Source organism: Leptopilina heterotoma, unplaced genomic scaffold (assembly GCF_015476425.1).
Source record: "Leptopilina heterotoma isolate Lh14 unplaced genomic scaffold, ASM1547642v1 Lhet_44, whole genome shotgun sequence".
Lineage (NCBI taxonomy): Eukaryota > Metazoa > Arthropoda > Insecta > Hymenoptera > Figitidae > Leptopilina > Leptopilina heterotoma.
In genome coordinates, this window is record NW_025111084.1 from 1733325 (window position 1) to 1760724 (window position 27400).

At 23.3% G+C, this 27400-nt stretch overlaps 1 protein-coding gene across 6 annotated transcripts; it reads right to left on the reverse strand.

Moving 5' to 3' along the window:
- Positions 1-2088: 2088 nt before the first annotated feature.
- LOC122507037 (vicilin-like seed storage protein At2g18540) lies at positions 2089-27330 on the reverse strand. Of its 6 annotated transcripts, none has more exons than XM_043619543.1 (13): positions 26995-27323; positions 14903-14938; positions 13867-14097; positions 12066-12154; positions 10868-11187; positions 6232-6270; positions 5586-5630; positions 5367-5516; positions 4860-4932; positions 4225-4437; positions 3537-3611; positions 2691-2943; positions 2089-2552 (listed from the first exon to the last, which is right to left on the reverse strand). In XM_043619543.1, the coding sequence occupies exons 1-13, from the start codon at positions 27067-27069 to the stop codon at positions 2373-2375; spliced, it is 1779 nt and encodes a 592-aa protein (XP_043475478.1). In that variant the 5' UTR covers positions 27070-27323; the 3' UTR covers positions 2089-2372. The 6 variants fall into 6 exon arrangements, with proteins under 6 accessions (XP_043475478.1, XP_043475483.1, XP_043475481.1 ...); XM_043619544.1 differs by having other exon boundaries at positions 2206-2552; positions 10868-11151; positions 26995-27324; XM_043619548.1 differs by lacking the exon at positions 13867-14097 and having other exon boundaries at positions 2203-2552; positions 10868-11151; positions 26995-27330.
- Between the last annotated feature and the right edge of the window lie 70 nt (positions 27331-27400).

The window sequence follows — 27400 nt, forward strand, 5'->3', positions numbered from 1 at the left end:
CGTATTCAGTTTTTATCAACAATTTTTATTTACAAAAAGAAATTATTATTTTTTGTCATAAAAAATAAAATTTACTGTAAGATATTTTTATTACTCTACGATTTGGGAAAAATCTGTTTACTTTTTGCTATTTCGTTTATTTTATGTGGTGGAATTATTATATTAATGGAATTATTCCACTGTTTGTAATTTTTAAACACTGAAATTATTTTTTAATACTTTAATTATATTAAAATAATTAATATAATTATTAATTATTTCTACGATCAGATCTAATTCGTTGTATTATTATATTTAATCTTTTGAAATGCGAATTTAGAAATTAACGGGTAGCGATGAATTTCTTTTTATACGATTTCGATCTAGTTGATAAGAAAATGTATTTTTTTTGTCCGTTTTTTCTAGAATAGAGAAATAATTTTCTAGTCCCTAACGGCTCATGGACTGGATTTCTAGATAATAAGATTTTTTTTATTAATGTCTTTTGTAATTCGACATTTTACAAGAGACATAATTTGAAATTTTTATTTTTATTCTTTTTTTTCCGCATCGAGTGAACATTAGAATATAATGTTAAATACCAAACTTGAAAGCAGATCGAGTTTTGATGTTATTCTAATTCTAGAATATTTCAGTAAATTTTTTTGCTGAATATTTAATCATTACTCATTACTGTGATATTATTGTGTACCTATGCAATTTTTCTAATTCTTTAAAAACTAGAATGTATAGTATTTTTTCCATTTGAAATAAAATTATAATCTAAAAACTCGTTTATTAATTAAACCAGCAAATGTCACATTTTTTTTTTTTACTTTTAAGAAATTAATTTCAATTTTCAACTAATTTTAGATTTGAAATTTAAAAAATTCTAAATAAATTTCTTTATAGAAATTAAATTATTTTCAAAAATTATTATGTCAATTGTTTTCAAAACATTTTCAAAAAATTCTTTATAAGAATTCAATTATTTTTAAAAATTCAAATAAAATTTATTTATAAAAATTCAATTATTTTGAAAACAATTTTAATTGAATTTAATTATTTTCAGAAATAATAAAATTCATCGCAAGAATTCAATTATTTTAATTATAAGTAAAAATTCTCAAATGAATTGAATTATTTTAAAAAATTTATTTTAAATTCTTTAAAAGAATTCAATTATTTTGAGAAATATTGAATAAAATTCTTTTATTTTTAAAAATGTTAATAATATTGTTCTAAAACAATTCAATTATTTTCCTAAATTTTAATAAAATTCTTCACAGGAATTTAATTAATTGAAATATAATTTTAATTATAAATTCCCCAAAATTTCCTAGAATATTTTAATTTTTTATACAAAATACATTGAAATATAATAAATCACATTAAACGTATTTTGAAAGCAGGTAAACAAAAGAAGAAGTAAAATTAAATTAAAATTAAATAAAAAAAAATATACAACAATAAAAAACAAATAAAGTCGAAGAAACCTAGAAAATGAAGAAGAAGAAGATGAAGAAAGAAGAAGAAAAGTATATGCAATTAGTTAATTAATCTAATTTGTTTATTAGTTAATTATTTATTTTATTAGTAAATTAATGATTCAATCAATTAAGTTAGTTAATCCGAAACAAAATTAATTTAACAAATAAACAATCATGACAAATAAACATCAAATTTATCAGTTTTAAAAATATGTTTATTTATTTAGACAAAATTCTTTAAGACTCTTATAAAGTAACAAAGTATTTCACATTTTATTAACTTTAACAAACTGGAAATGATAAAATTTCTTCTAAGTTAACATTTGAAATAATCGAAAATATATATTAATAAATAATAAAAAAAAGCGAGAAACTTTTCGCATTTTTTTCTTCTTTGCATTAACTCAATATTAAAATATATAGAATTTATTCAGAGATAAATACTGAACTAGCGATCAATCGTCAATTATTGCTTAGGAAAAATTGAACGAGAGCTTTTCTCCTCTGAAAAAATCGATTAATACTTGAAAAAAATTGATAAATATATTATCTTTTTATTATATTTATATATCTTTACGTTTTATCTTATTTTAATTATTATTATTAATTATTTTTTTTTAATACTTTTCACGATTTTCAGAAAATATATTATATGTATATTATTTCTTGTTCAAGAAAATAAATAATGATCTAGAAAAAAATATAATTTAATTTCTGATTTAAAAAAAATTTTTCTTTTTGCTAAATTTGTAACTAAATTCTATTTTTTTTTACTGTGTGATTATTATTTTTGATTCGTAAATGTATTTTCTAATTATCAAATTTTTCTTTTATGATTATTCCACGAGAGGAATTAGATTATGAATGAGATTTTTAAATACGAATTTTGGGGGAGATGTAAATTTATGCGTCTTCGTCTTCTTGTTCCTCGACAGATTCTTGACGAGTGGAAAAAACTTCTTCTATTTGTGGTGAATCTTCTATCGTCTCAACCATTTCGTGATGACTTTCTGGTCCTTGGAAGTCATCGACTATTGGTTCTGAGCCATCGTGTTCAATATCTTCTTCTCCTTCCTCTTCAACCTGAATTCAAAATATTTCAATTTTAATTAATTTAATTAAATTAATTTAATAAAAAAAAAATAATTTAATTAATTTCGAAAAATATGGGATAATTTTTATCGAGTTTGTTTTTTAATTAATGAATTTTGATTGTTCGACCTGAGTATTGTCTTCGACAGTTGGATCGTCGGGATTTTCTTCTTTCTCATGATCGGAAAGATTGCGATGAGCATAACTGTCTTCAGTGCGATCGTCGTATTCTTTAACTTCGTCTAAACTTGGTACAGCGTTTGTAACAGCAACCAATCTTTCTTCATCATCCTGTCGTCGATTGCGATTTTCCTCAGCCAATTCCTTAGCGAGACGTTCCTCTTCATCTTCAGCTGCCGCCTCCACAGCGTCTCTATACATTCTACGAGAATAAAATTATTTCCATTAATTTCTTTTTCCATTCATTCATCTCCCAAACACACAGAAAAGGAATTCTCAATTGAAAAAGAGTTTTATAAAATTTTTCTCTCTTGGAAAGGAATTATTAAAAAATAAAAGAATAAAATAGAAATTTAATTATTTATCGATTCAAAAAGGAATTTTATAAAGTTTTTTTTTGGAAACAAAAAAAAATAATTTTTAAGAATGAAAAGAATAAAGTAAAGGTTCAATCAAAATTATTTATCGATTCAAAAAGGAATTTTATAATTTTTTTCTCTTCGAAACAAATTATTCGAAAAGAAAATAAAAATTATTTATCGATTCAAAAAGAATTTTATAAATTTTTTTTTTTTGAAACAAATTATTCACAAATTTAAAAAGAATTTTTCTTTTAATTTAAAGCCAAGATTTTTGAAATAAAAAATAAAAAAAACTGTTTTTTTTTAAAATTTTTTAAATAAAAAGATTAGTTTTAGTGGTGAAGTGAATTTATAAAAAACAAAATTTACTGAGAAGTTTATGATGAAAAATGTTAGTTTCAGGGAGAGAAGCTTTTTATTTCTAAAAGCTGACCTCTCTTCTTCGGCTCTTCTTTCAGCAGCTTTGCGCATCTCTTCCTCCAGACGCAGTCGTTCCTGAACTGCTTTCCTTTTTTTGTTTATTAGAAATTATTTGTTAATAAAATTAATTGCTCTCTAATTGCTAATTAATCTAGAAATAAACTCATGAATGAGGTTCAGTAGATGGAAAATTAATTCTCGACGGACAAAATAGTAAAAAATTAGAAAAAAAATTGTAATTGTAAATATAATGCTTAATAATCGTTTTATAAAATGAGAACAAAATATTATTTAAATTGAGAACAAAACATAATGTAAAATGAAAATAAAATATTATTTAAAATGAGAACAAAACATAATGTAAAATGAAAATAAAATATTATTTAAATTGAGAACAAAACATAATGTAAAATGAAAATAAAATATTATTTAAAATGAGAACAAAACATAATGTAAAATGAAAATAAAATATTATTTAAATTGAGAACAAAACATAATGTAAAATGAGAATAAAATATTATTTAAATTGAGAACAAAACATAATGTACATAAAATGAGAATAAAATTAAATAAAAATAAATAAAATGGAAAAAATAAAGAAAATGTGTTTTGAACTTTGGGATTTTTTTACATAAAAAAAAATGAGAATTTAAAAGCAAAATCGCTTTAAATTTTTTACATTTGTTTGGATAAAAAAATACCTTTCCGCCTCTATTAATCTCTCGGCTTCCAAACGAGCTTCTTCCATTCGTTCCTCTTCGGCTCTTCTTAAAGCTTCTAATCTCTCTTGTTCGGCAATTTCGGCCAAACGAGCTTCCTCCTCAGCTTTTATCAAAGCCAATCTCGCAGCTTCTGCAGCGTCCTCCAATCTCTTCTGTTCCGCCTCTATTTTCAGTCTCTTCTCTTCTTGTATTCTAAAAAAAATTCTCTTATTAATATTATTTACACTCAATGGAAAAAAATTAAATAAATAATAAGAAATAAAATAATTAATAAAAAAATAAATAAATAGAATAATGAATAAAAAAATAGAATATTGAATAAAAAAATAGAATAAAAAATAAAAAAATAGAATAATGGATAAAATAATAAAATAACATGAAAAATATAATAAATAATAAAACAATAAATAAAAAAATAAATAATAGTATTTATGAAAATAATTTTGATTTTGGATGAATTTTATCAATTTTCTTTTTAAATAATTCAATTCTTTTTCGAAATTTCATGAAAATACTAGATATTGAAATAGGTAATTGAATTTCGAATATTTTTTGAAAATAATTGAATCGTTTTAAAGAATTCGAAGACAAATTTTTGAAAATTAAAAAATTACCTGGCTTCTTCGATTCGCTTTGCCAAAAATGCCTCGGCTCTTTTAATTGCTTCTTCCTCCGCCTTCTTTCGACCTATAAATTAAAAATAAAAAAATTAGCATATTTTCAAGAAGAAAAAAAATTATTTTCTGTATAAAATTTCAAATTTGTATATATTTGTATATTTACATAAATATCCGTACATTAACATAAATATCTACAAGTTTACATAAATATCTACCTATTCAAACATCTAAATATTTTTCTACATTCTATATTATTTTTTTCCTTCTAATCATAACATTAACAATTATCAATCAAAAAAAAAAATTAACAAAAAATTCCACAGGTGACGAAAATGCAAAACATGAAAAACATTGAAACTAATTAAGACTGGATACAGACATATAATTAGAAAACAATTAAAATTTTCAGAAAGGAAACAAAGTGACATTCGCAATATTCCTGAATTTTTTTGGAAGAAAAAAAAATTTTTCTATTTTTTCAGAGGGAAAATTTTTTCATACCTTCTTCATCTTCAATTTCAGCTTCCTCTTCCTTTCGTTTTTTATCTTTTTTTTCCTTCTTTTCCTTTTTCTCCTTGACTTTCTCACGAACAGGTTCAATCTCCTCTTCTTCTTCTTCTTCTGGTCTAATTTCTTCAATTCTCGCCGTTTCTGATACACAAGGATAAGGATACCAAAGAAAAAAAAAATTTACGAGAGAAAAAAATTAATTTTGCTTACCTTTTTCCTTCTGGGCAATTGACCATTCGGTTTCTAAGGCTCGAGCTAAAATTAAGGAATCGAAATGAAACATGAAAATCACGGTCAGAAAATATTAGATTTCTAAAAAACTACCAATAACTAATGACTAAATTTTCTAAGAACTAGAATTTATTTTGATAATGAAATATTGTTATTTACGCAAAAATTCAATAGATGAATAAAATAATTTAATTGATAAAAAGGTAATAATAAAATAAATATAATAATAATAACAAAGAATTAAAATATTATTAAAATTAAAATTATTATAAAAATTAATAAATAATAATAGTAATAATTGTAATCGTAATAATAAAAATATTTTAATAATAATAACAACAATAATAATAAAAATAAATAAAATTTAATAATAATAATAAATATTAAATTTAAATAAAAATATTAGACACGTCTAGAAACATTCATTCAAATAGAAAAGATAACAGTTTTGAAAAATGAAATAAGCAAGTAAAGAAGAAATAAATAAAAAGACAGTTAAAATTTAACAAAAAAATTGTAAACATTGATTTTTAAAAATATTTATAAATTTATTTATTTTTCAATTTTTTAATTTTTTAATTTAATAAATTTAATAAATTTATAAATTTTTTGTGAATTTACTAACCCTTTCTTAATTCCCTTTCGGTCATCGGTACTTCGGGCACTATGAGAGAAATTTACAACATTTAAACAATCAGATATAGTACAGAAAGAAAAAATTTTTTTTTCTTCTGGTAAAAGTCAAATTTACCAAAAGAGACGAAGCACAAAATAGAAAGAAGTATAGATGATAAAGATGTGTGATTAAGTAAAAAAAAAGATGGTGCAAAAAATTAAGTTATTAGTACCAGCAGAAAATTCACCAAAAATAAAAAAAATAAATAAAAAATAAAATCTAAAAGAAGCGTAAATTAAATTAAATTTTTATTTAAATTCAACAAATTTTTGTGAGAAATATTATTCATACTTCGTTAATTTGCTCTTTTTTTCTTTTTTTTTAATGTAAAAAATTAAGTCGTATGATTTATATGAGATTTTTAAATATGGGAGTTTTATAAATGGTCCATGAATGATCTTTAGAATACAGACAATTTTTTCTCTAATTTTTTTTTTCATTTTAATCAGTAAATTTTATATTGAATTATTAATCGAAATTTTTTCGAGTTTGTTTTTAATTGGCAAAATTTTTTTTCCGAGAGAAGAATTCAAAACTGAATTAAGTATTTAAATGAAGTAATTTAATAATAGTTTATTAATCGGGTAATTTATTTTTAATCGTAATTATTTATTTACTATTTAAAAAACAAATCTTTTTCAGTTGTTTTGAATTTAGAATTAAGTTTATTTTTCTATTTTAGAAAAAAATTCAAAATTCCGTATTAAATATTTTATTAAATAATACATTTTTAATTGTAATTAGAATCAATGTACTAAATAGCTAGAGTAAAATTTTAATTTTATACTCAAGGAGAAAAAATTGCCTGATTCTGACAGATCTTTTAATAAATATTTAATGATCCAGCAGGTCAGCTGTCCGAAATTGAGATGAGATTTCATAATTTCACATTATAACCCTGGAATCACACGTATCTTCTTTAATACTGGATTCAAAAATTCCCCCCAAAAAAAAAAATGTTATGATGAAAATGTGCCGCTTTTTTCTCCAAAAAAAAAAGAATGAACCCATCAGGACAGATAATTAAGCACATGTGAATAAGCTTACCTCCAACACGCATTCATTCTCTATGCGGAATCTTCTATAGCTTCGTGCAAAAAGTGAGTAAAATATTGTTTTCAAAAATGTTTTAACAAAGGGTGTTTTTTCGTTTTAATTTTCATACTTCTTCAACGTTTGGTTGGTTTTTTTTAATTTCACAAAATTTCGTGCGGGACACAATTCAGTGTATTTCCTGTGTTAGTGTCTTTTTTTTGTCTATTTTGTCTTTCTTTTTATTTTCAATAAGAAAAATTCATTATCGAAAAGTTATTATCGTTTTTTAATAAAAAATAATTATCGTTTAAAATTTTAAGTCTAGAGATATTGTCAATATTTTTTTGCCTTCACTGAGACTCGAAACTTATAAATTAAAAAAATTAATTCAGTAAATATTCGTGTTTGGTTTCATTTGTTTTTGGTGGGAGGATAATTTTGTAAATAATAATAAAAAAGTGGATATTTGAGTAAAATCGAATTCTGCAACGTTTCTATATTGAAAATAAGAGAATTTAATTAAAAATCGAAAAATATTTTTATCACAGTGTCAATTTCAAGCAATTCCAAATTTTGTACTTCTTTCCTGTAATTTAAATTATTATTAATTCGAATTTTCTCTATTTCCAATTATTTTAAGTTCGAATTTTCTGTATTTTCAATTATTTTAAGTTTAAAATTTCCTTTAATTTCAACAATTTTAAATTCAAAATTTCTTATAAAACCAAATATTCTGTGTTTCAAGTTTTTCTAATTTCAATTCTTCTAAATTTCAATTTCTTGTAATTTGAATTATTTTAATAAATTTAATTTCAAATTTCCCATAATTTTAATTATTTCAAGCTCAAATTTTCTGTAATTTCGTTTATTTTAAGTTAAAATTTCTTGTAAATCCAAATATTCTGTGTTTCAATTTTTTTAAATTTCAATTTCTTCCAATTTTAATTATTTGAAGTTCAAATTTCCTGTAATTTTAATTATTTAGAGTTCGAATTTCTAGTAATTTCAATTATTTCAAGTTCAAATTTCTTGTAAATCCAAATATTGTGGTTGCTAATTTTTTCTAATCCCAATAATTTCTAAATTCCAATTTCTTGTAATTTTAATTATTTTAATGAATTTAATTTCAAATTTCCCGTAATTTTAATTATTTCAAGTTTAAATTTCTTGTAAATTCAAATATTCTGTGTTTCAATTTTTTTAATTTCAATTTCTTCCAATTTTAATTATTTGTAGTTGAAATTTCCTTTAATTTTAATTATTTGAAGTTCAAATTTCTTGTAAATCCAAATATTGTGGTTGCCCATTTTTTCTAATTCCAATCATTTCTAAATTCCAATTTCTTGTAATTTTAATTATTTTAATTTGAAATTGCTTGTAATTCCAGACATTGAAAGTTCCAATTTTTTATCCAAAATGATGATTGCAATCTATTTCCAATTATTAAAAATTTTTCCGATTGATTCAAATTTTGTCCGCTTCATTTTATGTTCACTTGACGATAATTCCCACTGGATTCCAAATAATTTTCCAAACTCGTAATAATTATTATTCCATATTAATATTTAGTAATATAATTAATAATTATTATTCCGCACTATTGATTTATGGTCCTTTTCAATTCCCTCGAAACGTTGCAAACTTCAATTTTCCAAAATCTGAAAACTAATTTTGTAAATCAGTTTTTATTGAAGAAATAAAATTTGAGAATTCAAAAAAATACAAATTTAAAATGTGCAAATTGTAAATTTATAGAATCTAATTTAAAGAATTCAATTTTAGAGAAAAAAAAATATTTTTTTTTGAGAATAATTTTGTATGAGGAAAAGAAGAGAAAAATGAATTATTGTGGAAATTAAAGTTCTGTTTGACGGGGGGGATGGGAAAAAAAATTGTTCAATCCTCCAAAGGCTCGGGTGGGGCGTCTTCTTCTTTTTTGGATTTAGTGGGATCCTCATTCAGCTCGGGAACGCGATCTCTCCATCCCTGGCCTGAAATATTTAAAATACCCTCTGGTTCTTCTACTCATATCGCGAGCATCCAATTTTGGATTGCTTCAAGTTTCGAACTCGTTTTCATTTATTCCTAAATTTTCGATCTTTTTCATTTAAAATACCTAGTAGGTTTTCTATGACAATTTTTTTTTTGCTTTAAATTTTAATCTTTTTGCTCTAAAATACGCAATAATAAATAAAATTAAAATTGTTTCATAAAAATAAATCCGATTTCCTCCTTCAATTTTCCATACCCGCTTAAAAATCCAAATCGTCCACATTTCATCTGCTGACACTTTTCTTTTTTTTTTTTTTAATTTTGGTTTAATTTTAATTTCAATTTGTTATTTTTTTTAATCTACATTTTATACTACAAAATTTATGGAATTTTTTTTTTTTATTTATTTAAATTTGAGCAATTATTTTATTAGACACAATGTAACAGAGAGAAAGATAGACAGTAATAAAAAAGGAGAAAAATAGAAAATAAAAAAAATATGCACGTATCACATACACAAAAAAATCTCTCAGACAGAAAACTTGAAAAGAAAAGGACAGAAAACCAAAAAAATTCCACACAACGGCGTCTTAAGGCCATTTTTTTCACAAAAAATTTCTGATACTGACTAATAAATTCTAAATAACGAGTAAATTTTCAAAATCATCATCACGAGTTTTCAAGGATGGAAAAATTTACTTATCTAATTTCATACAAAATAAAAAACTCATGAGTATGATTTTTTTAATCTATAAAATAATTTGTCTTTTAAAATTTAATATTTTCAATTTATCTTTTTGAAAATTCTCGTAAATAATTTACTGAAATTAGTGGGAATTTCATAAATTTTATAATTTTGCATCCGTTTACAAGGCGCCAAATTTGACAAAAAATGTTTAAAAAGTCAATTATATTAATTTATCGTGTTAATTAGATTATTTTAATCTAGAGTTTTCAAATAAGTTACTGACAAAAATGGACAACAATTGCTTTTTGCAGTTTTGTTACAAACTTTCAGTTCTAATTAATATTTTTGCCTGAAGAAAATACATATTTTAAATTCTATTGATTAATAAATTAAAGAAAATAAAATTAATTAACCAGACAATATTAAAATTTAATTACACAAATAATTGAAATTTGTATAAATTTTTTTTTGTTGAAAAAAACGGAGTTTCAACGATTCGGCGCTTTTTTCGGATCGCAAATTAAATTTAGAATTTAATGTCCTTTTTTTCATAGCAAGAAAATTTAATTAATTTATTTTCTATCTTATTTAGAAAAAAAAATATTTTTTTAGAAAGAGATAACAATTTTTATTATTTAGAAAGAAAAAATAAATTTTTTAACAATTTTACTTTTTAAATGTTTTCAATTTTAAAATGAATGTATTGAAAATCATTGAATTGTTGCTAAGAACGAATAAAAGTGAATAATTATAAAAAATTGAAAAAAAATTCTCAATTGGACATTAAATTCTAATTTTCTTTTTTTTTTTTTTGAATTAAGAGAAATAATTTACCCACTATCTGAAAAATGTGAAATAAAAGTTACTCACAAGATTTGTCTGCAGCCAGACGATTTTTGCGATAGTAGCTGAGAAAATTGACATCATTTCTAACATCGGTTGCCGTTAAATCGGCAAGTTTATAATAGGGCCTTCTTTTTGATTGTGGTCTTCCTCCAACGTATCGCACACATGCCAAATGTCCTTCTCCCAAATTACGGCATTCTGGCGTTTGATACCAAAGATTAAGATATTCAAGATCCTTTCTGATGTGTTCCCTCGTATTTAAAAGACGTCTAATATAATCACTCCTTAAATTTTCGTCAATGTAGTCGCTGCGTGTCGATGGAAAATAAACGAAAAAAAATCGTCTAAAATTTTATCCGTAGCAAAAAAAAAATACCAAAAAAAAAAACCAAAAAAGAAATAACCTATCAATAGAAATCAATTGAAATTTTTCATTTTAAATCATTGTCAAATTATATAAGCGTGACAAAACTCATCTGCGTGAGACATCTGAATGACCTTAGTTCGATTTTTGATTTTTTGATGATGGTTATCGACCATGAGCTGCTTTTGCGTGAAGAAAATGTAGATATTATTTTAATTTCTATTGATTAATAAATTAATTAATGATAGGCGTATTTCTTTATTAACTTTCCGATTAGGCATTTTTGGCTTTATTAAAATTCCTTCCACCGAAAGTAAAAAATGTTCCCTTTTTTATTTTTTTTTTCAAAAGAAAATTCTCTGGTATAGAAATTTTAATTTAATTTCAGAAAATAGAATTTTTTAATTTCAAACTGAATTATTTATTTATTTATTTATTATTTACTTACTTATTAATTATTAAGTATAATGATAATAATATAAAATAATTAATGCTAACATTAATAATAAATAATAATTAAATTAAAAATTTAGGAACATTTCTTAAATTCGATTCCGTTATTCGGAATTATTAATTTATTTATTAATTTAATTACTAATTAAATTATTCGAAATTAACTAATTTTGTAAAATTAAAAATAAAGAAAATGCTTTATTTTCAAAATTGCATTGAATGGTAAATTATTCATGAAAAATGGAAATGATTGAGTGAAGTTTTCATTTTTAGAAAAACTATTAATAATAAATCCGTGGAAGTGCATTTGTTGAAAATGTCAGATTATTATAATAAATTAGGAATATTAATATAATTCGCTTAGATCCGAGATTAAGGAGAAATTAACGAGAGAAAAATGAATACCTGGGCGATGGTTTTGGAACGAAGACGTGAATTCTACGAAGGAGTGCATCAGCTCGCGCTCTAATTTCTCTGGCTTCATCGTCGAATTCCTGGGAAATATGAAATTGAATTAGAAACGATCGTCGAGAACATTTTTTTCTTTCATTAATTAACAGTAAAAGACTATTTTTTTTTTACTTTTTATCTTTTCATTTTCTAAATTAAATTTTTAACAACCATTTTTTTCGAAAATTATTTTATGATAAAAAACAAAATTTAAAAAAATAAAAAATAGAAAACTTTTTTTCAAAATTATATAACGACTTTTTATATAAAAATTATTTTCCAAATGTAAAAAATATGCAAATTTTATTTCTAAGAAGGATAATAATTTATTAGTAGATTGAGAAGATAAAAATTTAATTTTTAGTTTGCAAATTATGACACTTTTCCTTTTTCATTCAAATCAATCAATACAGAACGTATAGAAAAATTATTCTTGTTCTAAAACAATGTTAAGAAGATAAATTTTTTTGTGTAATAGTGTAAATTTCGACTCTTATCCCTTTAAAAATATTAATTTCACAAGTTTGCCACAAACATTTTGATTTTATTTTTCCGTGATTCCCAGACAGAATTTAATTATTTTTAATACTATTGTAAATATATTTTTTGAAAGAATTTAATTATTTTCAAAAATTCTTATAAAATTCGTCGAAAGAATTCAATTATTTACAAAGATTTTGACATTTGTTTACTAAAATTTCAATTATTTTCTAAAATTTTGATAAATTTGTTTATTAGAATTGAATTATATTTTTAATACAATTTTTAATTAAATTTCTCTTTGATAATTTTTAAAAAATTGAATGAAATTCTTCGAAACAACTTAATTTTATTTTCGAAAATTTTAGTATCTTCAATAATTATTTAGCTAATTATTAAAATTAAAGCTAATTAAAAGATAAATTTGATGTATTTCGATCTTACGATAAATAAGATTTTCCTCACAAATAGAAATCAAATTATTAAATTTTAATAAAATTCTTTGAAAGATATTCAATTATTTTCAAAATAATAACATTCTTTGGAAGATTTCAATTATTTTTTTAAATAGTAAAATTAGTTGCAGAAATTTAATTATTTTCATCATAAATAATAAAATTCTTCGCACGAATTCAATTATTTTCAATACAATTTTAAGGACATTTTTTGAAAGAATTCAATTATTTTCAAAAATTTTGACAAAATTCGTTATCGGAATTCAATTATTTTTAATACAATTTTAATTAAAATCCTTGAAAAAATTTAATTATTTTTAAAAAGGTTTAAATGAAATTCTTCGTAAAAATTTCTTTATTTAAAAATTTTTAAATAAAATTCTTCGCAGAAAAATTGAAAATTTCAAAAAATTTGCAATTAAATTATTTCTGAAAATTCACTTTTTTCTGACTTGTGTCTACTTTGTAAATATTTTAAATATTTGAACACCAAAAGTGCAGAATTGTTTTTTTTTCTTTTAATTCTAGAAATTTAATTCATTTTCCGGTACTTTTGATAAAATTCCCTGGACTTTTCCCTTTGATCAATTTTACGTTTCCTTGTTTTTTCCCCGATTTTCCTGACCTACTGTGGCAAACGTGTGGAAAAACTTAAATTTTTTAGTAAACAAAAAAAAATTAGTTTATTATAATTATTTCTGTCTAGAAGACAATAGTTAATCGAATATGACGAAAAAATAGATATTTTTTTAAATCTATTTTTTCGTCATATTCGATTAATTATTTTTTTTTTTTTTTGTAATTTGGAGACGGAAACTTACAATGTTTGGCCTGGAGTTAAGATATTTTTCAGTGTACGATACAGAAGATGGCCTCTGTCGATCGCGTATCCTGTTGAGTTCTGCTGCAAGGATACTGGGCCTTACTCGCGAATTTACTCTCACAGTTACAGGAGATAATGGAGATCCAGTATAATAAGAATGAGCAGGTGTGTGAATAATGGTGACGAGCCTCTTATGAGCCACATATGGCAAGTAAGGTATTGTCCTCACCTAAGATACAATATTTCTCACTTTCAAAACAAAAATCTCTCTCTTCCTCCATCCATGCCAAAAAATTAATTTTTTCTCACTCTCTCTCTCTCTATTTCTCAAAAGTATCCATAGCAGCAGAAGCAGCAGCAGAATTTAGATCAGTCAGTCATTAAAAAATTCTTTTCAATCTCAAGATTGAATTTTGATTCAATTTTCATTGATTTTACTCAATCTCAAGATTCTTAAATTTAACCAACTGGTCCATCGATTCCTTTTGTTCGAAAGTAAATTATGTTTTTAATTTTGCCAAGAATCCGCAAAGAAGAAATGAATGTAATGAATGAAATCCTGTAAAAGCGAAAATGTTAGTCTGGCTCTTATCGAACTCTAATTCTACACTGGAAAAAAAATTTATTTGATTCAAATAAAAGTAAAATCAATTAAATATTTACTTGAATCAAATAATATTTATTGGAGTCAAATGGTTCAATTCATATTTTATTCAAATAAAATTTAATTGGCTCCAATAAATATTATTTGATTCAATTAAATACTTATATTGATAATAGTCAATTAGTCAATTTATTTAAATCAAATAAATTTTCTTTTCAGTGTATATTAATAAAAATTTGATGATTCAGTGAAGATATTTCGATTTGATTCAACAGATATTGAAATTAAACTAGAGATAAATACTTGATGTGGAAAAGCGTCATTATTTGCTAAAGCTTTCCAAAATAGATTTTTGGAGAAAAAAGTGAAACTGTTATTAAGAAAAAAGTTGTCGATTTTTCGTAAAAATAAAGGAATTTTCGTCACTCACCTGAATATTAGAAGAGATGGGGATGATGTAGGGGGTCTGGACCAATTTGACGGTGAAATATTGAGAAAAGGCGGCGGCGATGGACGTGAAGCAAGGAAGATAAAAATAATAATACTCTATTAGTATTCACCTTCGTCTTTACAATTTTTTTTCTTCAAAATGACAGTAGAAATTCAAATTCTTTACTGAGATATAATTTTTCCCTCATTTACAATAATTGTTAAAGAAATTAAATTTTTTTGGAAAAAAATTCAATCAAATCAATTCTATATCTATAATTTTTAAATACTTCAATGTTCCTGTAAATTAAAATTTTTTAATAAATGAATGAAATAAAATAAAATTAATTAAATTAAAATCAAATGAACTTCCATTTTCCAGGGAGTAAAATAAAAATCAAATTTTGCGGAAAAGTTATCACATGGTGATAATTTTATTTCTGCTTTGTTTACAATTAAAAACGTGTTATATTCAAACTTGCAAAGAAACTATTACACAGCATAGGAAAACATCTATTTTGTTTTTAAGAGCCATTCGTTATATGAAATCAGTAACAAAAAATACAATTATACGCTCGTGTCTCGTTTGGCCAGTTAAAAATATTATTCGCTTCTTTAATTTATTAATAATATTTCTCTTCATATATAATAAATAATATTCTGCATTATTTTTTATATACAATATTCGCCTTATTATTAATAAACAAAAATAATTTTTTTCCTCTATTCTTCTAAATATTATTATTAATTGATTCGTTAATAATTCTCTCAAACGAAATAAATAAAAAAAAAGAAAAATGCCTCGCGTTTAGCAAAAACTAGTTTTTAGTTTTTCTAAATGCAGCAGTTTCGAAGAAAATAAAAATCCGTATGTTTCTCTTTCGATTTCAGTGAATTTTCCAAACGAATTTTATTTTTATATTCTATTTTAATTAATTTTAATCGGTCCGAATAAAAAAAATATTTTACAATTTTCAATAAAAATCTAAACAGAGGGAGAAAATTTTTTTGCATCAATTTTTTCGGAGTTGAAAATTCCCGAGAGATTTTTTTAGAGATAAAAATTTTCAAGGGGTTTTTTTGGGGGGATAAAAATTTCCAGGAGGGTTTTTTTTCAGAGATAAAAATTCCCAAGAGGTTTCTTTTAGAGATAAAAAATTCCCAGAAGGATTTTTTTGGAGATAATAAAAATTTCCAGGAGGATTTTTTTTTAGAGAAAGAAATTTCCAGATTTTTTAGAGATTATAAAAATTCCCAGCAGATTTCTTTTAAGAGATAAAATTTCCAAGAAGAGGATTTTTGCATTCGGCAGTGAAAATTAACTGAAATCGAATTAGGCAAATAAAAAAAAAAAGAGAAAAATGAAAATTTAGACGCGGTAGGAGAAGTGACGATAGGAAGTGCCACCAGGTAAGCGACCGGAAGAATGAGTCTCGTATGAAGAGCGATATCCACCAGGGCCGCCGCCGGTTGATGTTCTTGATGATCTTTCAGTGGAATATGAGCCGTATGGTCCACTCTCTCGTTTAACGACATTTTCCGTTGTATAAGAAGAACGTTGAGGACGTGAGTAAGGATCCGATGAACTCGACGCGTTGCTGTTGGTGTAGGAGTAGCTGTACTGCTCCTGAGCAGATCTCAATCCAGATGACGGATAATCACGCACCACATAGTGTCTTGGCGTCTAAATTCGGGACGATACAATAGTAAACGATTTTTTTTTTCAGCAAAAGAAAAAAAGAGGAAAAAATCTCCAATCACTTTTTTTTACATTCTTTTTCAATTCTTCCGTCTCTTATTGTAGGAAAGTGTCCGTTTTGTGTATTTTTAAATATTGTTCCAGTGTTTAAAATTTGTATTAAAAAAAATCTTTCACTCAATTTTTCTTTTTCTTCAATTCGTTTTATTCTTTTTTTCAGTCTTTAAATTTAAATATTTTAATTTAATATTTTAATTTAAATATTTTCAATAATGATTAATAGAAAAAAAAATTTCTTGGGAAATTATTTCTCACGTGTATTCTAAAAATCTATAAAAAATAAATCAACAAAAATGAAAGTAAAATAACAGAAAAGTAATTATATTTTTACTTTTCTCTTTAATTTTTAAATATTTTTCCTTAACTACTTATTTTTTTTGCTACGAAATAAAAAAATTAATTTGAAAAAAATAAATTTGAACAAATTAATTTGAAAAAATTATTTTGAAAAAATTAATTTGAAAAAATTAATTTGTAAAAATTAGTTTGAAAAAAGTAATTTGAAATAAAAACAAAATTACTAACAAAAATTATAAATAAAAACAATTCTAACTAGAAACTTTTGTTTACAATTATAAACAAAAGGAAACTTTACAGAAAGTTGATTTTAACAATTACAAATAAAAACAATTATAAGTAAAAAAATTAACTAGAAAAGAAGGCGAATTTAACAAAAAAAAAAAAAAAAATTAACTATATAAAAAAGGCGAATTTAACAAAAAGGAACAAAATAAAAAAAATACAACTAAAAAAGGCGATTTTAACAAAAAGGAAACAAAATAAAAAGAATTAACTGTAAAAAAGGGGAATTTAAGGAAAAATAGAAACAATCGTAAATACAAAAAATTAATAATAAAAAAGGCGAATTTACAATTATTTTTTGGTGTTTTGGTAAACAAAACAATTAGAATTAAAAATTTAATTAAAGAATTATGAATTTTCATTCATAATCGTCTTTAATTCTAATTGTTAAATTCGACTTAACTGTAAAGAAAGGCGAATACTTTTTAAAATCGAAAATAAATTTTTGAGAAAGAGAAAAATTGTAGTAAAAATAAAAGCACGATTGAAAGTGGAAAAAAATGGTTAGTCTTTAAAATTGCCAAAGGAGCTTTTTATTCGCGAATTTAATGCAAAAGAGAATTCTTTTTCTTTTTGTATTAAAAATTCTAGACTTTTTTTATTATTAATTAATAATTAATGATTAATAAAAAAGAAAAATCTCCTTCTCGTAAATTATTCAGGACAATATTCTGCGCTAATTCATTAGGCAACTTTTGCACTCCTTGCCAATTGGTGTATATAAATGCTTTTATATAATATAAATGTATATGTGTGTTATCACTCTATACATATATATTTTTTTTCAAGCACATATACATTCATATAAATTTAAATATGTTTTGGTAGCACTCGGTGTCTCGACCTGATACTTTTGGCATAGTTTCTTAATTTAAAATCTAGTTTGTATATAATGTAGATTTTTTCTGTTTTTTTTTTTTTTTTTGTTTCTAAATAGAAAATTGCATTTCGTTCAGAAATTTTTATCAATTTTATTTTTATTAATATTCCCTTAATACATGAGTAGCTAATTTATTTTATCAAACACTAATTAATTGTATATATAGTAATATTATTATGTGATTTGTATGTATGAAAAAACGTCTATATCAAAAAATTCATATATATGGAAATGTGAAAAGCGTCGGACGGCAAAATCGCAAGCGAACAAAAAAATCGAGGAGCAATTTTTGCTTTTTTGAAATATTTAAAAAATTAATTTCTATTTATTTCGAAAATATTTCTATTTTTTCAAATAGTTTCTCTCCATTTCAACAAAAAATTCGTTATTAAAAATATTTCTTTTTATTGAAAAAAATTCCTCCTTTTCAAAATAATCTCTCTTTTTCAAAGAAGTTCTTTTTATTTAAATAAAAATTCTCTTCTTCAAACCAATTTTTCTTATTTCAAAAAAATATTTAATACAAAAAATCCTTTATTGAAAAAAATATTCTTTTTAATAAAAAAAAATTTCTTTATTGAAAAAAAATTCCTTTTATTGAAAAAAAATGTTCTTCTATTATTTAAAAATAAACAGAAATTATTTGTTAAATATTTTCAAAAAATAGGAAATATTCTTCGAATACAAAAAATCAAGAAGGGGAAAAACGAAAAAAAATGTACTATTTAGTGCAAAAAATATAACGGACAAAAAATAAAATAGTAAAAAAACAAACTTATTGAAAAAAATTAAGAATAATAAATGCAAAGCGGAGGGAAACTAAAAATAAAGCTCCCGAGATCTAAAAAGTTAAGCGTGAATGGAAAAATACTAGTGTGTGAAATTGTGCGCAATTTAATTTAGTGTGTTCATTATTTATTCGAGAGATTGTTTTTCTATTTTCCGGAGAATTTATATTTCTCAATTGTATTAATGTCAATATTTATTAACTTTTAAAATTATTAGTTAATATTATTTATTAATATTAAGCAGTATTCATTAATAAAAATACTAATAATGCTAATATTAGTAATAATAAAAATAATAATGTAATTAATAAAATTGTCTAACTATGAAATTAAAATGTTATGAACCGAAAATAAATGACAATTTATTTAATTGTCAGATACAATTTTAATTTTAAATTTACTATAAATTAGAAACATAAGAAGCCATTTAAAAAAATCTATTCAAACAGATCAGTTACTTGACTTGTCAAATAAATATTTATTTTCTAACAATTAATTATTATTTGAATAAATTAATTTGATTAAATAATTGTAAATTGTAGTTTTACTGAATTAATTGTAAATTGTAATGTTACTTAATTAATTGTAAACTGTAATTTTACTCAATTAATTGCAAATTGGAATTTTATTGAATTAATTGTAAATTGTAATTTTACTCAATTACAAATTAATTAATCAATTATAAATCTAGAATTAATTTTTATTTGAATCAAATAATATTTATATTTGAATCAAAATTTGATTTTAATTAATTAATCAATTATAAATTAAGAAATAAATTATTAATTATTAATTTCGAAATTCAGAAATTATTGATTAAAACATAATTTCTTTGATCCAAATAAAAAAAATTGTTCAAGTTTAAATATTTACTTTTTTACTAATTAAATAACTGATTACTTGAAATAAACAATTTTCGACTCCGAATTTAAAGAAAGGCTATGACAATTTTTACTTCTTTGATTTCAAATTTCAATCAAAATTATAAAATTGATAAATTCATAAATTATAAAATTGATAAATTTATAAATTATAAAATTGACGGATTTCTAAATTATAAAATTGACAAATTTATAAATTATAAAATTGACAGATTCGTAAATTATAAAATTGACAAATTCAGAAATTGTAAAATTGACAAATTTAAAAAAATTCTAAATTCCGAAAGTCGAGTTAAAATACGAAGAAAAAAAATTGCTTTACAAACAATTTTTTTTTTCGAATTTAAAATACGAGAAAAAGAAATAGAAAAACAATCGTCAAGTAAAGAATGTTTCGCTGAATTACGAGCTAGTCGGCTAATGATTTGTTTTTTTGTTTTTTTTGTGAATTGAAAATAGAAAAAGCAGCGTCATCCGAGAATACAAAAGGAAGAAAAAAAAATGATACTCGAAAATAAAATTCGAAGTCGGTTTTTTTCTCTCTTTTAGAATCGATACCAAGATGGTTTCTCGAGAGCCATGATAATTTTGGTACGACTTGACGGTGGAATAGCGGCTCTCCGATGACTGGTGGGTGCTCTCGCAAGGACACCCTTCTCAAAAACATGACCTTTCAATGCCAATTCAGAGGCAGCGTCAAGTCCAGCTTTCTCAATAGCGCCGCTCTCAATTAATTGCCGTGTATGATCATCCTTAGCGGGATTTTTACCCCGAACAATTCCTTCTTTCTCCCGAATTGTCGCATACTGATAAAATTCCTTTTGTGGATCCTGTTTTTTACGTCCCCAAACGGTGAATGGCTCAGGTACCAGTGAAGGCCTCGGAACATCCGGAACTTTGTCCCATGGGAAGGTGTCTTGCTTCTGTAATCGTTGCGAGAAAATTGATAAACTCTCCAAAGTTTCTTTTCCTCAAAAAAAATTTCACAAAAGAATATTTCTTTTTTTTTTGTCATCTCCAGAATGATGTCCTCACTTCCACACGACTCTTTCGATTTGTATTTATTAAAAATTTGTTTTTTGGTACATTTTTGTTTATATTACCAGAACATAAAACGTGTAGCGCATCACAAAAGTTTCTTCTCGCGCGGGGCTTCTCTCGTTTTATTCTCATCATGTAAAAATAGAATTGTGAAACGTTCAGAACTCTTATAATATAGATCGCACGCCGAATCGTTGAGACTCAAGGATAAAAGGCGAGTTTCAGGCACTTTTTAAAATAGAAACGCTTCTTTCATTATTAATTGCTCTTGCGTTAAAATCAAAACTTTTTTTTAAGTTCGATTCAAGAAATATAGAAAAGAAACTTTTAATTCTTAACTTTTGTCTCTAAAACTTTTACAGGATAAAATTAACAATTTTTTTTTTTTTGCTTTTGGAAAATTTGGAATCGAGTTTAAAAATAATATATTCGCAATTTTCCAAATTTTCCATTCGAATAATATTAATCATACGATTGCTTAACAAGATTCTCATTTTCAAAATGTTCTGTAACTTCTCCAATTTGTTGATAGCCAACACTTACAAGACGCGCCAACTTCTATTTCATAAATTTAAAAACATGATTTTGAAAGTATTTCACAAGAGTGACATACATTTATTTTCACTATTTTTTTTTTTTTTTTGCTGGAAATTTTTTTTCTCTTTTCAACATTTTTTTTAAACAATTTTTTCGCTTCTCTTGGAAATTAATATTCTTAATTAACGCTTTTAGGCAAAATTATCGGAAACAGATTTTTTCCATTATAGATAGTAGCAATTAATAATTGTTGCAAAAAAAATTTGCGGTCTTACTTACATTTTTTTTTCTTTATTGTTATTTTGCAAAAAAAAAGCATTTTTTTCATCCTCCCGGCGAGTATGAATTTCTGTGACGAAGAAATTAAAGAGTGGGAGAGGCGTCGGGACGCCTTGCGTCTAAATTAGGGCACGGTAACGCAACACCGACGTTTGACATTCCTATTACCCCACCAGCTCTTAGATAAATACAAAAAAAATATTTTTTTATCAAAAAAAATTTTCGCGCCAAGCATTTTTATTGTTTATTAACATTTTCTTTGAGTTAATAATCGATTTTTAAGTTCTTTCTGCGGTAAATTTCGTTCTAATTAATTATTATTGAATTATTATTATTATTATTATTAATATTATTAATATTATTAATATTAATTTGTAATTTTCATTTAATTTTTAATTAACAAAGTAATTAAATTAATGATCTATTATTAATAATCGTTGTATTCCGGTAATTTCTTCGCATTTTGAATTTATAGTTGATTTTTGTTTGCTTCTTTGTCACCTAATTATTTTTTGATAATTTTTCTCTGTAAATATTTTGAATTTAAAAAAATTAATGAAAAGAATTTAATTAATTTACATTTAATGCTTTAAAAAATTAGAAAATTACAAAAATTAATAAAACAAAATTGTTTTGAATTAAAAATCATAATTTAATTTGTAAATTTAATTTTAAATTCTAAAATTTAAAAATACTTTTTTAAATTATTGTAGCAAAAAAATGTTATCCTTATTTTTTTCACTTTTAAAATTTCGTATCTAAAATAATTTAATTTCTGCATAGAATTTTATTATTTATAAAAGTAATTAAATTCTTTAAACAAATTTTATGAAAATTGTATTAATAATAATTGAATTCGTGCGAAGAATTTTATTATTTTTGAAAATAATTAAATTTATGCCAAGAATTTTATTATTTATGAAAATAATTGAAAACTCATAATGAATTTTATTTAAAAATTTTAAAATTTTTACGAAGAATTTCATTTAAACCTTTAAAAAAAATTAAATTTTTTCCTTCAAAAAATTTAATTTAATTTAATTAAAATTGTATTAAAAATAATTGAATTTCGATAACGAATTTTGTCAAAATTTTTGAAAATAATTCAATTCTTTCGAAAAATTTTATTAAAATTGAATTGAAAATAATTGAATTCGTGGGAAGAATTTTATTATTTATGATGAAAATAATTGAAATCTTCCAAAGAATGTTATTATTTGAGAAAATAATTGAATTCTTAAAGAATTTTATTAAAATTTGATAATTTGATTTATATTTGTGGAGAGAATCTAATTTATCGTAAGAACGAAATACATAATAATTAGCTTTAATTAGCTTTAATTTTAATAATTAGCTAAATAATTATTGAAGAAAAAATTTCAATAAAAAACAATGTCAATGATTTAATTTTTTTACATTCTCATTTTTCAATAATTTAATTTCTTTGTAATTACTTTTTAAGTTTTAAATTTTTTAAATGAAGAAAATTATAAAAATAAATGTTGAATAATAAATAAATTCCTTTTTTTTAATTAAAAAATAAATGCTTGGCGCGTTAGATAAATATAATAAAACTTCAAGTATATAAATTAATTTTATTATGATGAAAATTATTAAATATTAAAATCAATTCGCAACCAACGGTGTTCAGTAAACAAAACTCTTGTTTGTTTACATTGCAGAAATTATTCCAGATATAATTATAGTAACATTGAAAATAATTTGGCACTGACCAATGTTATTTAACGATATGGCTCAAAATTCATTCTCAGTCGATTTGCCACTGACTCGAGGTTGAATCGTGGAAAAATTATAATAATTAATTTTCTTATTCCGTTAATTCAAGATTTTACCGGGTCGTACAACGTCTAAGTTTAACACTTTCTCAGTCCCGGAAAATGGCTCCTCTGCTATGAATAGTCTTTGCTCTGACTCTACTTCATTTAAAAAACAAAAAAAAAAAAATATAGAAAAAATTAATTTTATTCTCGAAAATTAGACACAAAATATTTTCTCACATATCGGAAACAATTTAACGAAACAATTTAAAGACTCAAGTTTTTTTTCAAACTTTCTTCGAAATTTATTTTCAATATTGAAATATTTTAGATTTTTCTTTGAATTATTAATAATTGTATTTAATGGAAAATTAGCATTAAATATAATTAAAATAATCGAGTTTCAATTAAATTGTATATCCGATTAATTTATTTACAATTTTATTTTTAATTAATAATAAACAATTTAATTAATAATCAATATTAATTTAATTAGTTATTAATTTAAATTTGATTAATTATTAATTTCAATTTAATTAATCAAAAAATTTATTAAGTTAACTTTCAAAAAATGAATCCAATGGAAATTAAATTTTAAATTCAAATTCTATTCAGCCATTCGATAATAATGATTTTAAATCGTTGCGCAAGAGCGTCAAAAATAAATTATATTTATTAATAATCACCAATGCGCGAAACAACTCGGAAACAATTATAAAGTGACGTCTCATAAAAATCAACGCCCACACCTTCCGGAATGCAAATTCTGAATCATCATTCTCTTCTCGATGCTCTTTATTTATCAAAAAAAAATCTATTTTCGAACAACTAAATTTGATTCAATGATTGTACCCATTTTTTCCAAAAAAAATCCACTTCTCTTTATTAAATTAAAGCGAAAAAAAATTCTTTCTCTTTGATGAGAATGTAAAAAATTAACAAGAAGTAGTTTGATGAAAAATTATACAGATGAAAAATTCCAAGCAAACGAAAAAAAAGAACGAAAATAAACCAAGATTATGAAAATCAAAAGAATACAAATTACGAAAGTGTCTATGAAACAGACGAAAATAATGAAGTATTTGAGTGTCTAAAGCAAAAAAATTCGAATTTCTACAAATTTCAAAATGAGTCAATATTTGTTTGAAAGAATTATTATGGATTTAAAACAAAAGGGATTGTTATCACAATATTATAAACACGATTCGATGATGGATCATTATTTTGATTTTTCATTCTAAAAATGAACGTTTATTATTATTAACCCCCTCCCCCCATTTTTTTCCTAATTCGCAAAGCCCAACTCTGTGAGACACCGAGTGCACGTTTTGAGTTCGGGATAATTATTTAGTAGTAACTAGTAGTAGCAGCAGAATGAAAAAAAATCTTTCAAATTTTTAAACAAAAAAAGGCTTTTAGTTTTTAAAATCCTTTCGTAAATTAATTTTTGAATTTTAATTAAATTTAAATTCTTCTCATTTTAATTTAAACATTGTCTCTTTTTATACCATCTCTCTTTGTAACAAAAAATAAAGATAATTTAAAAAATTTCAATTTAATAGTGGAATTTCGCTTAATTGAAAATTAAAACGATTCTAATTTAAAATAATAAACATTTCTTCTTTTCGGTTTTCAAAAAGAGAAATATAATTTTAAAATTTTCAATTTCAATTTAAAGACACAAGAAAAATTTTGATTGATTGAAAATTAAAACGATTCTAATTTAAATTAATAAATTTTAAATTATCAAAATTTTCATCGAAATTTGTTCTTTTCGGTTTTTAGAAAAGATAAAGATTATTTTTAAACAATTTTATTTGAAAATACAAGAGTGAAATTTTGTTTAATTGAAAATTAAAATGATTCTAATTTAAAATTATAAATTCCAATTAATCAAAATTGCCAGCAATCAATAAAATAGAAAATAAAAAATGTCCTTTTCGGTTTTTAAAAAAGATAAACATTAATATTTAAAATTTTCAATTTTATTTAAAAACACAAGAGTGGAATTTTCCTTAATTGAAAATTAAAACGATTCTCATTAAATATAAAATTACAATTAAAAGAAATTTCAATTAATTAAAACTCCCAACAAAATTTCCCCCTAATGATAATTTGAAAGAGAAAATGTTCATTTCCAATCGACAATGCTTTGAAAAAAGGAAAAATTTCCCAAAAAAATCCTATTTTTGTGTCAAATTTTATTTGAGGATAAAAATAAGAATTGGCAAATTTTGAAAAAAAAGGAAAAATAAATATTAATTTTGAAAGATTTTTTTTCTGTTCAATTGGTAGTAGTTGTTATAAAAAGTAGTATTGATGTTGATGGTAAGAGTATAGTGTGGAAGTTGAGACTTCGAGACGCTTTTTTGAATTCGAATAGCAAAAGATCGATCTTCCGTAAAATATTTTTATAGGAATAAAAAATTATTTCAATTTTTGCGGAGATCGATTTTTCGTAGATGATCGAATTCGAGACTATAGCGATCAACAGAGAGACGTGGCAATCACTTTAAAATTTATTGAGTCAAAACGTTTCTTGAGAGAGATTCTCCACAAATTTTTGACGATTTTCTAATTTTAATTCTAATTTTAATTATAACTTCAATTCTTTAATTATAATCTCAATTCCAATTTTTATTATGATTTTAATTCTAATTTTAATTATAACTTGAATTCTAATTTAAATTATAATTTCAGTTCCAATTTTAATTATAATTTCAATTCTAACTTTAATTTCAATTTCAATTCTAATTTTAATTACAGTTTCAATTCTAATTTTAATCATAATCTCAATTCTGATTTTAACCATAATTTCAATTCGAATTTTATTATAATTATCTTTATACTAACTTGGACGAAATATAATTCAGAAAAAAAGGTCCAAGAGTTTTCGGCTTTCAAGAAAGAATTAATTTTTAATCAAAAAATTTGAATTTTGTCAAGGGGGAATCGTCACTCGAATTTTTGACCCTTTTGATCGCACGTTAATACAAGCTCAAAATGTTAAAATTACAAAAACTGATTAGCATCTCCAGAAGAGAATTTGTTTCATTGAAGAAAATCGAAAAAAAAAATTCAATTAGAAATCGAAACAAAATTGCAAAAAAAGGTAAAAAAAATTAGAAAGAAAATAAAAAAATCAAGAAGATAAATTAAAAATTTAAACAGGAAAAAATTTGACTTCATCAAAAATTGACGTAATGAAAGAAATTTTAAATAAAAAAATATGAAGAAAAAAATTAAAGTTGTTACGTAATTAGAAACGAACTATAAAAATATCTGTAAACAAACTTGAATTCAACACTGAAATTACGAGAAACTGTTAAAATTTCTCTTTTCTTCAATTTTTTTTATCGCAAAGAATTTATTTTTCGAAAATAACATTTTTTTTGGCGAGGAAAAATACTCAATTTTTCATGTTCTCACAGTTCACGGTGCAAATTTATTTCTTCATTCACTTTGTGTGCTGATAAAAATTTTTCACAAATTTTCTCTTCAAAGACGCAAATCAGCTTTTGTGTTAAACACAAAATTCTTGCAAAATGTTAATGATGAATTTACTGACCGTGACGCTGTAAGAAGACACGATTGGTCGCGTGTAGGGTCGTCGGGTCGTGTAGAAATCGCTCTCGTAAACCATTTTCGTTTCACTTAAGAAATTTGATTAAAAAAAAAAGGTTTTTCTAATTAATTCGTATTTTAATTTCGTTTGTTAACTTTTGTTAGTTGGGCCTTTATGCTTCTTTTTTTTTTTTTGAAAATTAAAATTTTAATGCGGCCGCGATGGAAGTTCGTACGATTCTGAGTTTTTTGAAGATTTGGATCCTGGGATCGCTTAAGCGTCGCGACGCCTCCCACCATGTATAACGCGACGTTAAAATTGCGTCAGAGACGTGTGATATACAAACGTTGATGCATCGAAAGAAATAGAATCGTGTTAAGGTTGCAAGTGATTTTACCTCTCTCTTCCT

Bases quoted from the DNA above. Each gene is read 5' to 3' on its own strand.
- LOC122507037 (XM_043619543.1), bottom strand. From the start codon at position 27,069: ATGGTTTACGAGAGCGATTTCTACACGACCCGACGACCCTACACGCGA. The intron at 11,188-12,065 runs GTATTCATTTTT...ATAAAATTTTAG, and splicing joins GTTCCAAAACCATCGCCCAG to ACGATTTTTTTTCGTTTATT. The intron at 4,933-5,366 runs GTATGAAAAAAT...TTTAATTTATAG, and splicing joins TGAAATTGAAGATGAAGAAG to GTCGAAAGAAGGCGGAGGAA.